This window comes from Ananas comosus, linkage group 3 (genome assembly GCF_001540865.1).
Source record: "Ananas comosus cultivar F153 linkage group 3, ASM154086v1, whole genome shotgun sequence".
Classification (NCBI taxonomy): domain Eukaryota; kingdom Viridiplantae; phylum Streptophyta; class Magnoliopsida; order Poales; family Bromeliaceae; genus Ananas; species Ananas comosus.
The window spans coordinates 474,111-490,594 of NC_033623.1; the positions used below are offsets into that span (position 1 = coordinate 474,111).

At 36.8% G+C, this 16,484-nt stretch overlaps 2 protein-coding genes across 2 annotated transcripts; one reads left to right on the forward strand and one right to left on the reverse strand.

The window, feature by feature from the left end:
• Positions 13 to 4,435, forward strand: LOC109707204 (ER membrane protein complex subunit 8/9 homolog). The gene is made up of 5 exons (XM_020228329.1): positions 13 to 335; positions 413 to 559; positions 648 to 707; positions 3,822 to 3,988; positions 4,107 to 4,435. The coding sequence occupies exons 1-5, from the start codon at positions 117 to 119 to the stop codon at positions 4,135 to 4,137; spliced, it is 624 nt and encodes a 207-aa protein (XP_020083918.1). The 5' UTR covers positions 13 to 116; the 3' UTR covers positions 4,138 to 4,435.
• LOC109707203 (eukaryotic peptide chain release factor GTP-binding subunit ERF3A) lies at positions 5,427 to 14,311 on the reverse strand. Its single transcript, XM_020228328.1, has 17 exons — positions 13,937 to 14,311; positions 12,866 to 12,916; positions 12,429 to 12,530; positions 11,254 to 11,365; positions 10,461 to 10,506; positions 10,035 to 10,106; positions 9,441 to 9,503; positions 9,206 to 9,360; positions 8,884 to 8,948; positions 8,596 to 8,746; positions 7,739 to 7,844; positions 7,513 to 7,648; positions 7,168 to 7,232; positions 6,283 to 6,468; positions 6,122 to 6,194; positions 5,945 to 6,030; positions 5,427 to 5,806 (listed from the first exon to the last, which is right to left on the reverse strand). The coding sequence occupies exons 1-16, from the start codon at positions 14,112 to 14,114 to the stop codon at positions 5,963 to 5,965; spliced, it is 1,629 nt and encodes a 542-aa protein (XP_020083917.1). The 5' UTR covers positions 14,115 to 14,311; the 3' UTR covers positions 5,427 to 5,806; positions 5,945 to 5,962.

Below are 16,484 nucleotides of genomic sequence, written 5' to 3' on the forward strand. Positions count from 1 at the left end.
CTCGTCTCTGTAGCCTCCTCTTCGTCTTCTTCGTCGTCCTCCTCCGAAACCCTAATTTTGGGAGGGAGAGAGAGAGAGAGAGAGAGAGAGAGAGAGAGAGAGAGAGAGAGAGTGCGATGGGCGCGGAGTGTCGCTACGAGCTCTCCCAAACAGCCTACATTAAGCTCGCCCTCCACGCCCTCAAGCATCCTTCCTCCCCCGTCAACGGCCTCCTCCTCGGCCCCCTCCAAACCCCCGCCTTCGCCGCCGACCCCACCGTCGTCGTCTCCGACGCCGTTCCCCTCTCCCACTCCCAGATCGGCCTCCTCCCCTCCCTCGAGCTCGCCCTCATCCAGGTTTTGCTATCAAAACACTAACCCTCTGATCTCCCTCCTATTCATCCGATCTAAGATCTATAAGCCCATCGCTTCAGGTTGAGGAGCACTTCGGCGGCGAGGGGGTCGGCGTGGTCGGGTACTACCACGCCAACGAGCGGTTCGACGACGCGGAGCTCGGGAGCGCCGCGAGGAAGATCGGGGATCACATCTTCCGATACTTCCCTCGCGCCGCCGTGCTATTGGTTGGAGTTCTTTTCCCCTGTATTTTGCCCTAGGTTTTTAGTATTTTTGGTGATTTTAATACTCTAATGAGGGTTTTTGATTGTGCAGTTGGATAATAGGAAGCTCGAGGAGTTGGTGAAGGGGAAAGGGCGCGATCCTGTTGTGCAGGTACCTGCGATTTTCTCTTCTTATATCTCTCTTTGCAAGCAAGAATCCTGTAAAGAAATCAATTACTTTCTATCTCAGAGATGAGTACTAGTGGGATTTTTATTGTTATTTTGTGATAAGAATTGATTTTTATACACTAACTGCCTTGGGGAGATCTTGAGAATTTTTTGTTGTGAGAAACTGGTGTATAGTTCCGTTGATCTCTTTGAAAAGATTGACAAAAACTAGAAGATAATATTGGCCTTCCAATTAGCTTGTATTTGATCAGAACTTGGTTATCTTAAATGGAGTGAAAGGTAAATATGGAGGACCTAGAGGGACAAAGTGTGGAGGATAGATTATTAGGTATTCACGGCAGAAAGAGAATTATTTTTACTTTTTTTATAGGCATGTGATCTCAAAGGCTGAAGAAATGCCAAAACATAAGGTTCATGACCTCTTTGCTTTGATCTACGTTCATCGTTCCATCTGTTTTGCAGAGATCTAGCATGCAAAAGATAAATATACAGGTTAGGATGCAAAACGATCTTAGTAATCAGGGTTACCTTGAAAATACACTGTAAAATATAGTCATGAAGCACGAATATGCTAAATGAAAATATCAACAAAATCCTGTGCATACAAGTATTTGTATTCTATTGATTTACGGTGGTTCACTTTTGTGCTGAAAGCTGGTCGAGCCAGCTTACATCCAGGCTGAAGTGTAATCAATGCAACTGGAGCTAGTTTTAGATTTCTCTATTCGAACGCTAAACTTTATCAAGAACTGCCTACCGACCTTTTCTGTAATGTGTGTTGGGCTGGTTGGTCAGGTTGAGAATCACCACTTTAGCACCCGTACAGCCGTACTTAGGCTACTTTTGTTGTTTATAGACTTGCATTCTCTAGTTATTCGCTTCTCTTTTGAACAAGAGGATTACAGTATCTTTGTAACAGGGAAAAGTGGAAAGTTTTCCTTTTATTGTAGAAATGTAAGGATAAAATGAACCTGTACTAGAGTATTTACCGGCGGAAATGTTGCAGAGGAGTTTACTTAAAAGCTTTTTGGGCTGATCTTGAGGATTGGTGATTACTCAGTAATTACGAAATGAACTCTTTTACTTAAAAGCCAAGATGGTGCATAGTTAGAAGATCAAATTACTACCTCAATAGATCAGGAGATCGTAACAATAGGTTAGTTTGAAATAATGAAGATAACATGAAAAAGTAGAGTAGAAATAGGCAGTCTTCATGAAGACTAAAGTGGATAGTCGTAAGAGAAACTGAATCTGGTTGTTCACATCTTGATGTTTTTGTCTCATGTTCGTCTTAATTGGCCTACTGTATGATGTCTGAAAGCTTAGAGTCGACCAGTCGAATAAGTCCAATCCTATTAGGCATCTTTTTTGACGAAGAAAGTAGAGATAGTAAATTAAGTAATTTAAAACTAGCTGAACTAAGCTAAAAATACAACAAGCAGACCTAATTAAGTCTCAGCTACTGTAACATAGATAGTACTGTGCTATAGCAAGCGCAACTACAATATTGATGCAACAGATAATGAACCAACTTACTGTAGCATCAGTAGAACCATTAACATGATCAATAATTAACAGTTTGAACATAATTCTTTGAAGTCTTAACTCTTCATTCATATGCTTCTGCTTTGTGGATGTCATCTTTGAGATCTCATGGATCATCTCTATTGTGAGACCTTCATCTGGTAATTTTTAGGGGTACACCGGTGGAGACCAGTTTGATCCATTCTATTATGGTTGGTTGTTATGCTTTTTTCCGTTGATGAAGGACCTAGAAGGTTTTAATCATTTATCTAGTGAGGTTTATCAATGAGTTCATGAAGCTTCTGACGATGTATATTCCAAGAATAATTTAGACACAGATGAGTACCAACCATAGTTCATGCTTTTCTGAACCGTAAGTTGACTTAGCATTGGATATTAGAAGATTGCAATCTTCTCCACCTGTGTATTTTGCCTTTAGGAGCCTTGACTACTGAAGAATTTGGTCACTCATCCTGTCTTCAACTACTGATGAAGAATTTGGTCACTCATCCTGTCTTTAACTACTGGCATGTTTGGCAGATATATCTTCTCATTTAGTGGGTTGCCATGGGTTTGAACAATCCTGTTGCAACTTCTGGCAATATATTTTTGTGCTGTAAGCCCTAGCCGCTCTTAAGAATATAAGGAGCTATGTAACTTTAGATATTGATTTCTTATCAGATGGACTTGGTGGACAGTTACAAGCAATTCACAATTGAAGATGAAAAATATGCATGACCTAGGAATCTAGAAAGGGTCTCCTAGTAAGCATTGGCTAATGACAACAATTAAAAAAAGAAAAAACGTTTTGCCTGGTGTAGAGATCTCCTTTTAGATCCTCAACTTAAAAGAAATTTACCTTGGATTTCACTTGCCGCATTGATTCACAGCAAGATGGCAAATGGGTAAGTTCATTCGATACATACTGACAAATAAAGGCGAGAAAAATGAAATCAAATTGCTAGCTACGATGCTTTGATACGAAATGCTCTGAACCTTATTTTAAAGGGGTTCACACTATGTGGTTTGATAATAATGGGCAAAGAATATTGTTTGGCATCGAGTAGCAGTTTGTTTGTCCTATCTTCTGTTGCAGACAATAGTCGTCGACAAGTTAACAGTGGATGATTCTATAGAAATTCAATAATCAATATAAATTCAGTGAATGAAGATATTCTAAAAACCTAGTGTGTATTACATGTGTATTTTATAACATATTGAATAGCTAAAAAATACGACGCCCGTTGCTGCACATGGGCCTAACTAAGATAAGAAAACATAGTTAATTTGCTCATTATTTTTTGCTAGTGCTCATGAAAGATTTGGCAGAACTGCAGTAGGAGATAGTAGAGAGGAATGAGTGCTAGCTTGTTTCTTTGTCAGAGACTCAGAATGGTCTTCTAGACCCCATATAAGCATGATCATGTTGTATTATTATTAGCCATGGTAAAAAAAAAAAAAAAATTCTGATTTGATCTTTCAATCTACTATAATCAAACAAAACTGTTGCAGAGCTGAAAGTTTCTTCTAGCGGGCCATTCCTTTAAACATTCGTTCTTTCCTTGTGTTGCAGCTATACACAAGGGATTCATCAAAATCGTGGCGTCAAGCGGGATCAGATGGAGGCAGTCAGCTGGTCCTAAAAGAGCCCTCTGCCAACGTAGTCCTAATGGATTACATTAGTACGAAAAAATGGCAAGAAATAGTTGATTTTGACGACCATCTTGATGATATCAGCAAGTAAGATCGCACTTTTCAGTAACACCCTCCTTAAATATTGCCTACCAATTCTCAAAACCAATGTCTTTAACAATGGATCATGTGCTTTTCTTTTTTTTTGATTTTTCTCGCTTTGCAGGGATTGGTTGAACCCCGATATCTTCAAGTAAAGCTCTTTGCGGTGATGGTTTCTGTAAGCTGCTTCTCTTTATTATCTGGCTCTTTGGAACGCAATTTATTATCATGTTTAGACACAAAATTATTAATCTGTGTCCTCGAATGAACGAACGGAGGACGAAGTAAGGTCCTGAACACAGGTAGTGAGAGTTTCTTCGTGTCAGGGTGATTGAACCAAGGACCCATAGCTGTTGCTTTCTATATCAATTTTGCTTTTGTTTAGCTTGAATTTCGGCCCCTCCAAAATGGATGATTGACCATTCTGCCTAGTAGACCTGAGTTTGTGTTTCCTCTCTCTCTCTCTCTCTCTCTCTCTCTCTCTCTCTGTGTGTTTTGATTTGCTAAAGAAAAGGACTTGTACGACTCTTCATTGTCTGATCAGGGAGAAGAAGAATTGGGCGAGCGGCGAGCCCCGCAGGACGTTGGCCAGGTACTGCATGAATGCTAGCCAATTCAATAAGTCATTACTCATTAGATGTAAGTACAAAAGCATCGGCCGCGTTTCTGTCAAAATGCATCAATTATAAGCGTTTTGAAAAGGACCCTCGACTATTTTTATTTTGGCTGTGACCCTCTCAATTTTTTTTTTTTTCAATTTAGACTTTTTATTCTCTGTGAAATGTTCTATTAGATTAATTGGTCTATTCGCTGTTAGCCAGTAATATTTGATGAATTCACCAATATATTTTAATAAAATTCCCAATTTAAGTGGTTAAAATCACTAGATTCAAAATTTCAAAATTAATAAGATGATGAGCCAAAAACTAGGAAGTTAGAGAGGGCTATTGGAGAATGGTCTTGTAGTTAAGAAACTCTCCACTGCATTTACAAAATTTAATCCATTTACAGCATGCTCTGTAGCATGTCTGTAATTCGTGGCCCAAATCACCAACCTGCTATGTTTAAATTTAATTATTATTATTAAAACTTTTTACCCTAAAAGAGTCTCATTCACAATTTTTTACCCATCCGAAGAACTGAGGCTCCTGAAGAGTCATAGGCTCCAGAATGGCTACCAAGTGAGAATGATACTGAAACAGTCTCAGCAGCAACAACAAAAGGAAAGATCGCCAAACACCATCAATGTTTCATTTCAGCAAAATACTTTCGTTCTGCTCTGTACACATGCAATTAACGACGAGCACACCAAATGATCTTTTGGCACATGTTCATGGTATAAATAGTGCTAAGCATAGTTTCTTAAAATTGCCTTAATCTTATATGCAAGAGTAGGTGCAGAAAAACCAAAAGATCACAACCAATCCCTACACAAATAGTTCGCTCAGGTAATTATAATAAGCTCATCAGCCAAGCAAAAGGAGGGTAAGATATATTAAATTGTAACAAAATATGACCAGGACGAGTAAAAATACACTCAGTGAAAAACAAGGACCAGAGTAATTCACCCAGAAAAGGATAAATATTTTTCATGTGACGGAGACTCTACAAACTTCATCATACCGACCCATAAATAAGCAAACCCTTTTACAGCTAAGAATCATTAGTCTTATCTTCTTTTTTTCTCTTTTTCTTTTCATGGTTTTTGCTCTCATAAGAAGACATCTCGCAAGGTGGCTTCAAAAATAATGCTTAGAACAATAGATTGCGCCGCAATCTCATTTAAGTTCGGTGGCCTCTTATAAAACAGAAAAATCTCTCTTCCTGCCCACAAAAATATGAAAATAATCAGCATGACAAAAAGATTTTAAAAAAAAAAAAAAATCAAGGACTGAGTAATCATATAAATACGCTCTCATAAGCCGCAGAAACTAAGTATAAGAAAGGCAAGGCTTCTCTTACCATCTAGTCCAAAATTGATTACGCAGCGAATGCTGAGCTCCCTGCAGGTGGAAGTGCAACAACCTTCCCCACTGCTACAGTTTTACCTGTAAAAGCATCAAATTGTATCATTAAATGGATTAAACAAAAAAGGGTAGCCAAAAAGGCAATAATTGGTAGTTGAGAATCATCTACTACCTTCAGTTCGAAGAGTAAATCTCCCAAGCTGAGGAAAATCAGAGAAGTTCTCGATGCATATCAAGTTATTCACCTAAAAGTGCAGATTTAAATATCCATCTGTTACTAATAAAAAGTTGAATACTTGCTCACATTACATGAAAATGAAATAACACAATTACCTGAATGCGACAAACAACAACAGCACCATTCTTCACAAAAAGAGGCTTTCTCTTTGGCTTCTTTTTCTTGGGATCTGCATCTTTCTTTTTCTTCATGTCGATTTCTTCTATAAGTTCCACAATCTCACACTCTTCGACTATGGAGTGGATATGAAGCACTGCCTTGTAACCAGCAGTGAAAATTGCCTAGCGAATCAAGAGGGAAATCAACATAACTAGCCAATCTTAAACAGATAATCTTAGGCTTCATTTGGTATTGTTGCCTTTTTTGTTGTTTTCTGAAGTACATTCTATATGATTAGAACTGCTGGTGGATGAACTTCTCTGTTCTTGTAATCGTGATTAGCTTGTGATGCATTCTTGCCAGGATGCTAAACAGCATCCTCTTCACAAAAAAGAATTGGAAAAGAAAAATACTACCAAGTTCTGTTTTATGTTGCCAAACAAAGCCCTTAAGATGTATGGACTGTTTAAGCAAAATTCGCCATCCACCTTCCCACTCCATCGCATGGAATTTGTGTTTTAAAAGGCAAATATTGAGCAACATTCCAGACAAGGCCATTTTCCATTTCAATTTGACAGTCACGCAGTCTAGAACTTCGATACTATTAATTAGACAGCCACCTTCTAAAACTGTTTATGATTGGAAAAGGGGAAAAAAAATAAAATAAAAAAAAACCTTCATAGGGAGCAATTGCATTTTAATAACAGATCGTGAAAGGCAATTGCAAGATTTTGGAAAATAACATGAAAAAGATATTAACACACAGCTAAAGTTTTTCTTTTCTATCAGGTTAATTTTTTGACAGGTCCACGACCAAATACAATCTTCTTTCATCTTTCTGTTTGTCTTTGCCTCGTAATTCAAGAAAACAAAATACTTACGTTGTCAAGCAACTCCAAAATTTGCAGCTGAGCATGAAATTCGAAAACAGCACCAACCGGATTTGCTGCATGAAGAAAACCAATTTGTCAAACAATATATTCACGTAAATATAAAGAGAAGAAAAATGAAAGCATATAGGCCACGTGAATAGAAAACCACAATAGCATTATATGACATGATGAAACTGATGCACTTAATGAAGATTTGAGAGGTCGCAGGGGTCTAAATTTTGGAACAATAAGGAATGTTCGATGTTTTACCTTGCATAGTAGTAAACATAAAAAAGCTATTTCAAGAAAATGACATAAAAGCACACAGGTTTATCACAAGAAAGCAGTACTTACTGACACTTGAAAGGACAAAACCAGACAATATATCCTCTTCCTCGACCCCTGCCAATTTCACTCTCACATTTTCAGCAGGCCCAGCACGCCTCACTTTATTTTCATCGCAATATACGGCGAGCACTTTTACATTAGCCTGTTATAGAACAAGTTTAGTTTGTCTCACATATCCCAAAAGGATAATAGTTAACCATAAAGAGAATGGATCAACAGGAATAGATCGTACTTTGTTAGGCATGACCAACAAGCTATCACCCTCACGAATCGTTCCAGACTCAATTTTTCCCATCACAACTGTTCCCATGTCCTTGTACTTGTCAATTATCGGCATCCTGCATTCATAAACAGTTGATAATTCAACTGGAGTTGGAAAAAGCTTTCGAGTCAAGGTTTGCAAACAACTAGAAAGTACGAGTTAAATAAGATCATGAACATACAAGAACTAATATTTGGGACTTCGATATGTATATCCCATAGAATAATCTATGCACAAATATACCCCAATGAATTCTGAACAATCATATACACCCCTCCAGAAACCAGATTCTTATAAGAGAACGCCAAAATTAGTGAATTCATGGGGAAAGTTGGTTTCGAATTAAAAAATAAATTTAGAGAGGGAAATTTCTGTAATTACAATGATGTATAGGTAAGAAACTAAGTTTTTGAAGGGCATATAGGAAAATTAAGTTTTGAAGGAATATATAGGCAAACAGATTATTTTGCAACAGTAAATAGGTAAGTATCTCTAATTTCTAGGCAACAGAGGAAACTCCTGACCGTGAAGATAACTGCTTGGATATATCACGATTTAAACTTTACCCATTTTGATAATCCAAGCCCAAAAATAAACCTTGATTAATTAAATAATCCTCCAGTTTACCACTTATACAAGGGATAAAAGTAATAATAATGTCCTATTAATCGAGGGGTTATCTACACATATTGATTACCAAGGGCACCAAAGTACAAATCTCAATATAGTAAAAGGGGTTCACTGCATTTTTCTATAATATTTAGGCAAAGAGGCAACATAAGCTGGCGCACAATGGAGATAGACCAATAACAGAATGGTAATCATACCTCACTGGGCCTTTAGGATCTCGTAAAGGAACCTCAATGGTATCCAGGACTTCAAAAAGACATGGACCATTCCACCAATTACAAATGCTTTTATCCACTCGAGTCTTCATATTAATGCCCATCAAACCAGAGATAGGTAGAAATTGGACATCTGTATACGGGTGCCTCAGTGATAGCTTACTTTTAAATGAGTGCATACTCGTAGGGGAAAAAAGAAATAAAGACATATCGTCTGAGCTTAAAAAAAAATGAAATGATGAACTTTCATGATGTTTATTAGTAAGCTACCTTTCTTCACATTGTACCCTGAAGCCTTGAGGAAGGGAGCCATCTTAGTTTCTATCTCATCATACCTGAAAACGGGGAAAAAGTACATAATGATAAACATTGGCAATTTAAAAGTTAAGGGGCTTATACATATAGCGTCGATTGTTTATACACATATATATATATATATTCTTGTACTTACAAAAATGCCCAGGGTTAAAATTTTTAATACGAAATGCAAATACATCTTGAGAGATAATCTAGCAAGGCCATACATATTAAAAATCTCAGATTACAGATATATCAAATTCAAATCAAAGTATGATAATCTCTTTAAACAAACCTTTCTTTACACCATTTCACTGTAGGATCATCCATTTTATTGACAACAACTACCAACTTAGCAACACCCAATGTTTTTGCAAGCAGGACGTGTTCGCGGGTCTGTCCACCTTTCTCATATCCAGTTTCAAACTCACCCTTTCGAGCAGAGATAACCTTAACCAAATAGAAAAGGGATTACTGAATTGGCAGATAAGATACAGTAAAGCTGGACGGCTTATTGTTTACATGCTCACCAGAACACCTATATCAGCTTGAGAAGCTCCACTTATCATATTCGGCACATAACTTTTGTGGCCCTACAAAAACGATGAACCATACACAAGGTTAACTAGTAAGAAATGGCAAGTCTAAAAATCCTTGAACATGTATAGGATTCACAAGATAGATAAAATACTCATTGGTAGGATTCTTATATCCCACCTATTCTAACTAACAATGAAATTAAACAATTATAAATTTTCAAGGAGTCTACATCAACTTACATTCCCCAATCTTTAATGTAAACATAGTTACAACTAAAAGGGTTTTTCGCATATACTCCCTTTGCAAATTAGCGAAACTAAGCAAACACCCCTACAAAGTTGGTATTTGCACAAATGCCTGAAAGTTTTGTTTATCTGTGTGCATGCTACTTCGAGGAGTTTTGATGCTACAACCGTTCAACCATATATATGGCCCAGCAAGGGAATGATTGCAAATACATACAGTATTCAGTCAAATACCAACTTTTTACACAATTTTGCAAAGGTATATATGCAAAAAATCAAAACCAAAATGAAGAACAGGTAGCATGATCTAAAAGTGCATGTTAAAGAGAGGAAAGCTACCGGAGCATCTAGAATTGTGAATCTTGTGCTTTCTGTCTCAAAATGAGCTCTTCCAACCTCAACAGTCTTGCCCTGAAATATATACAATGAATCAATAAGCCGGAAAAAGAGATTGATTGGACGAATCGTGCAAGAAATGGTATAATCTACAACACCGAAAGTGAAGCATGCACTGATCAGATCTTTGTAAGTAGAGATACTTAGATTGCAAGTACAATATAAATCAGCGATAACATAAATATCCATTCCATTCACACAAAGTCGATACATGAAAAAACAGCAAACTCTCGGAACCCGGAAATAAAATTATATCTCAGGTTCTAGAGATAGCAGAACAGCACATACAAATCCACTACCTTCTATATGGCGGACAAAACCATCAAGGCAAATAGCACTAAAATAAAAATTACTAGCAGCGAAACAAACCTTAACGCGTTCCTCTTCATTGGTATCCATGATGTAAGCCATGTACCTGCAATATTTTTATTTAAGAATGTCCACCAAAATATTAGAATTAGTTTTCCACAAAAGTATGTTTAATTTGCTAATTGGTGAATGAAAGAGGTTGCAGGGCCAGAGAGAAGCAACAGACTTAATTCATAAAATCATGGTCCAGCTTAAAAAAGTGCAACCTTACAACAGATGGGCTTCATTAGCCTCTCATGGGGCTTCCATGAAGAGCCGTAATCACAGTTACCTCGCATATATGCTGTTTATGAAGGAAAAGAGATTGGCAATCCTCAATGTCATAACAGAAAATACATTCTTGCTGGAAAGAAGCAAAAAATTGGCATTTCTACCCAACTAGGGAAACAGATGTATCTTCCTTAGTACATAACCAGCTTTCACACGACGTACTAATACGTGACTATACAACCCATAGCGGCTAAGAACAAAATATATCAGTCCTCAATCACCCATAAAATGAAAGCAGTGTTTGTCAACAAGGCAACAAATACTAGGTACTTAAGGAAAAAGAATCAACATTCATCAGCATAGTAAAAGGGAACTCAAGTTTATATCATGATATAGATAGAAATCTAACTTCACTAAGCGAAGCTACAAGATTAATTCTTATACCCACATGGCAGAATTGGTTTTAACACAGGTAAAAGCAGAGAGAAAAGTCAAGATGTTTAAAGAAAAAAAACTACAAGCTAATACAGCAGTATGTCAATAACAAGCAATCACCATTAGTTCAAATAGAATAACAGCATACCAACTTTCTCGGCTTTTGTCCTTTGCTTCCTTCTCATATTTCTGAATAGTCCTGTCATCAACCTGACCACTTAGGAAAAGTATCTGCCCTCCAGTTGTAGACTTACCAGCATCTGCATACTCAATAAACGAGAAGAACATTTAGGAAAAGAATTTAGATATTTTAGTGTATATATAAATATAAACTCATGAAACCGCTTTTGCAGCAAAAGTTGAAAAAGAACAAGTAAAGGTTTGAAATGAAATCTAATTACATATAGTCAGTTAAATATGGAACATGTACATTTGTCAATTAGACTAAAAAAATTCCCAAAAAGGTAGATAAATGTGGATAATTAACAGATTGATCATGATTATGCAGAACAAGTATCTAGATAAATTTGGTATGAGAAATCCATCTAGTTCAGAGAAATCTAGATTTGGTGCTAGCAATGGTATAGCAACAATAACAATGATTTTATAGCACATGCTGCTCAATATGACATTAACGATCCATCTCATATCACGGGTAAATCTGGTAATTCTCAAAATTCTCGCAATGATGCTTGTGACAGCCCCCCCCAAATGTAATCATATACTGTTCTCCAGCATATCATACCATACTCTTAAACCCAGAACCGCCAGATCTGAAAAGGTCATATAATCTTCATTGCTTCCAATTTCTATGTTCATTGTTGAATTCGTAAGAACCTTATACTCTAATATATTCAGTCTTCTCTAATGATAAACTATTCACTTTATCATGTGGAAATGCAGACCATATTCTATGCATCATAGGATCAAGAAACTTATGTATTCACTGTTGTTGCAGTCTTTTATCTCTAAAATAGTTTTCTGCCAGAACCAAATATTCCAGTCAAATCTGTCCAAGCACAAACTATTTGCACCAGAACTGAACAAATTATCAAAGGTATTTTGACAGCAGAATTTGAAATGTCAAACTTCTGGCTAATACTGAAACCCAAGTTTGAAGAGAATGCTTTCGCTAAAGATCGAGATCTTTATGTGCTTTCCAAAATAAGAGTGATGTAAAGCAGAAGTTCACTACAAGAATAAAAGAAATACATAAAAAGCCAGAGAATTTTGACCAAAGACCATAAAAAGGAACAATCAAGGAAATCAACAAAGCAAGAAGGGCAAACAGAATGAGACTATCAGGTAATAAGTTTTACTTACCGACATGACCAATGAAAACAACATTCAAGTGTCGTTTCTTGTCTTCTTCAGTCTCATTATGCTCTTCAGCTTCCGCAGTTGCAGCAACCTCCTTATCTTTCCCTGAAATTGTAGTAGCATTAACATGGAAAAAGGTTCACAGACACATAATAGAACCCTGACCATTTTACAAAACAAGAACTAAGCAGACTAAATAGTTTATAAATTGATGGCAAAAAAATAATCAAAACGTCCCAACACGAGCACAAAATAGACAAAGATGAAAATAAAACAACTAACCAAAATTGAATCAGATGATTAAGAGAAAGCGTCTCCATCATTTAATAATTAGACTAAAACAAACTAAAAGTGATATCAATACTTGCTTTTGTAGCAAAACATTTCCAGTAGTCCTGTATGAATGACTACTATGCATGTGCGTTAGGAAACACAAGTACCTTTTGTCTCTAACTGCAAGGACTGAAGACCCGTCTGAATTTCCTTCACATCTGAAAATGTACAAAATATTAGGAAATAAAGAAATCCTGAAAAGGACATCACAACTCAACGCACCAGACGGCATACCAACTAAACTAGTTCTTCATGAGAAAGTCAACACAAGGTACTTTAGATTATACTTTGTAGAACTAACAGCAGAAGAGCACAAAGCAAAAGTTCATCAGGCTAAAATAACAGTGCAAGGCACTCATCCATCCGCCAGCCTTTCTTGTGCCCAAGTAGTTGCAATACTTAACCAGGCCTATCTGTTGACAAATATTCCCATGTTTTTTCCCTCCATCTCTCTTCTGTTATCTTCTCTCCCTCTGCCTCTCTTGCATAGTTCAAATGCAACAGTGCTCAGCCTACTTGGCATGACTGTTCTATTCACAAATTTGGTTGATCCTTTAACATTCAAATCATCATACCTATTTTCTCTACAAAAGGAGGCAACTTGATGTAGAATTGAGCAACAGATTTTGTATTTAGGAGTTCACAACAACAAAACGGTTCAATTAAGTATATTTTCAACTTTCTTAGCTTGTATTTTTCCATACGTTCTTTTAATTTCCAGTCATCGTTTCAATTTCCAATCTTGCAACAACAACTGAGCCTTTATTTCCATCTGTTAGTTGGTTCTCTTATCTTTTGTACCCCCAAAACTAATTCTCTTCCGTTGCCCATTTCTGGAAACAACTTCTTGCATGCGATCTCTCTTTCCAACCAGAAAAGCTTCTATTTTTTATGCGAACCAAACACAAAAACAAAAACCTAAATCGCATCACACTACAAGAAATGCTTAAATCACGTGATCTCAATCTTAGCAAATCGATAACTTCTTCTAATCCGATTCAATTATAAACAAGCAAAACCAATCAAATCAACTGAGATAGGATATTAACAGAATCTATAAGCCAAATATCGAACAATTAGATCCATATATCGAAAAAATCCACATCGAAGCAACATAATTCAGAACAAAGACAACAAGATCTAAGATAAGGGTTTACAAACACCAAGCAAATACCGACCTTGGGGAGGGGGGTGGGAAGAAGGGGCTAGGGCTTCACCCTCCCCAGCGGCAGCGGAGACGTGGGCCGGGTCGCCGTCCATGGTCTCGTCGGCGTCGCCACTCCACTCGCTGGGCTCGCCGTCGTCGGCGAGGGCGGGGGGGTGAGGCGCGATCTCCACCATCGGTGCTTCCTCCATCGCCGAGAGTGGGAGCTAGGGTTTCGTGCGCCGCCGATTTGGGTGGCCGGAGGAGCGGAGAAGGAGATGGGATCGGGGGCGAATTAGGGTTTTATATGTTGATTAGGCGGCGGCGGCGCTAGCGAGAGAGAGAGAGAGAGAGAGAGAGAGAGAGAGATTAGCGTGGTTTAGCCGCCGACCAGATTTTGGGAAATTAGGGCTCGAAGTGGGTCGGGTCTGGTTCGAGTCATTTATTAAGATAAGTGACAACACATTGACTTAAAAAACAAAAAATATACATATTAAAAAAAAAAAAATCTTAGCTACTATCTAAACTTTGGTCTAATTATAAACCATCACTCAAATTTATCTAAAGCCGATCACTGATCCAATTTGAATACGATGAATTTGATTTTTAAGGCTAAAAATAGAATTATCGCATAAACTTTTGGACCGAACAATTAAACGCTCTCTCTTTCGCATTAACTCATATGCAATCGTTCTCACGAACATGTGTTTACAAATTTTTATATGATGTGAAGTTACAAGCAAAGTCGAGTTTGTGTAACTCATGACCAGCTCAGTGTAATAATTATTGATTACGATAATAATAATCAATTTACTTTAATCAATTACTCTGACATGGTTGTACTATGATCGAAATAAACGACATGACGATAGAACTTACCAAGATAAAAATGCAAATCGATATAAGACATCTACGTATCTAATCCGATAATGACATGACACGATGCCATTATCATCTAAATCCAAATATCGTACACAAATACAATCAGCTTACCTAGATTGCCACTATTAATGTGTTTTTAAGAAATTGTAACATTTCTTAGAATTTTAAAGGCACCGTGGCAAAAGATTCGATGGTTGATATCTGACCGACTGTTTATTGCGCATGATGAAGAATTCGATGGTTTGTATCTGAAGGCTCAAATCTAAATTTTAATTATTTTATATTTTCAGTTGAGTTTGTTTATAATAGTGATTACATTGGTCCAAAGAACAGAGGGTTTGGACGAGCCATTGGAACTAATGGGCCATTCAACAAAATCCAACGCAATGCTTCTATTAATTTGGGCCCACAATTATCCATTACTGAACCCACGATTTGATAATGGGATACTCTAGATCCAATAGCTCATTGGACTTATCCATTAGCCCAAAATACTATAGTCTAATTATTATGTCCAATTTAGATAGATTTATATATCTCCATATTTAGTCATAACTGTATGATATGGGACTAATCTTAAGTCTTGAAATGTCATATAATGTTGGGACTGAGAGGAACGATATTCTTTTCCGAGCAAAGCTTTGCAACTCTACCCGAGCGCTTGATCGCCTCAGACTACTGATGACAGCTTGGAAGACGTGTCTTTAACTGCCTCGTCTATTTTTTCGATCTTTTGGTCGTTTCCTTCGTTTTGCTCATCTGCTGACTTGTTTGTGTTGTCGCCTTTTATTATTTTATTTTCGTTCATTTTTGTCTACCTTTTTCCTTCTCTTTTTTCTTTCGGAGGCTCTGATTGCTTCTATTTTATAAGCGTAGTTTATTTTCCTAATGAATGAAGCAAACTAGCTTGTTATCTATTCCTCAAAAAAAGAAATGTCATGTAATGTTAGGATAAACCGGGCTTAATCCAGCCTAATTGCTATTCAATCGACTTAAACTTCATTTTTATCCTGATTTTGGTGATTAATATTGGCTGAATATATACATGATGGGCCCTGATTTTAAGCAAAGTGAAACTTAAAAGTTTGAGATAAGCAATTTACACCTGCTCATATTCTGAAATCCTCACAATTAGGACTTAGAACTCAAGATTTAAAACTTAATTCATTACCTTACCACTAAGATTCAAGTGACTTCTCATGTATATAATTCAAGTATTATTTATTTATTATCATTCAAAGTTTTTTTTAAAAAAAGCAACAAATGACAGATCTTTTGTTTTCGTTTTTGTGAACGGTGACTAGAGCAGCACCGCATACACTATCTCTCAAGTGGAAGACAAAAAGTCTCTCCTGTGTGTGTGGAGCTACTATTCTTTCGAAATCATAAACAAGCTGCGACTTTCGACTTTTTAACCTTTAAATAAAAAATTATAGAGTCGGAAGATAATGATCTCCCTTAGAGTTGAGTGGTTTTCGTAGGATAATAACATAAATCTAAAGATCAGAATTAATAAAAATGATTGATCGAAGGGCCAAAAATTGAAAGTACCAAATCTCTTATACCTTCGAAAGTATAGTAGGTTTACTCTCTCTCTCTCTCTATATATATATAATATAATGCATTAAAGCTGCTATTTTTTATAGTATTCCACCAAATATAAAGTTTAGTCTTTAATTTTAAAATTAGAAAAGAATCAG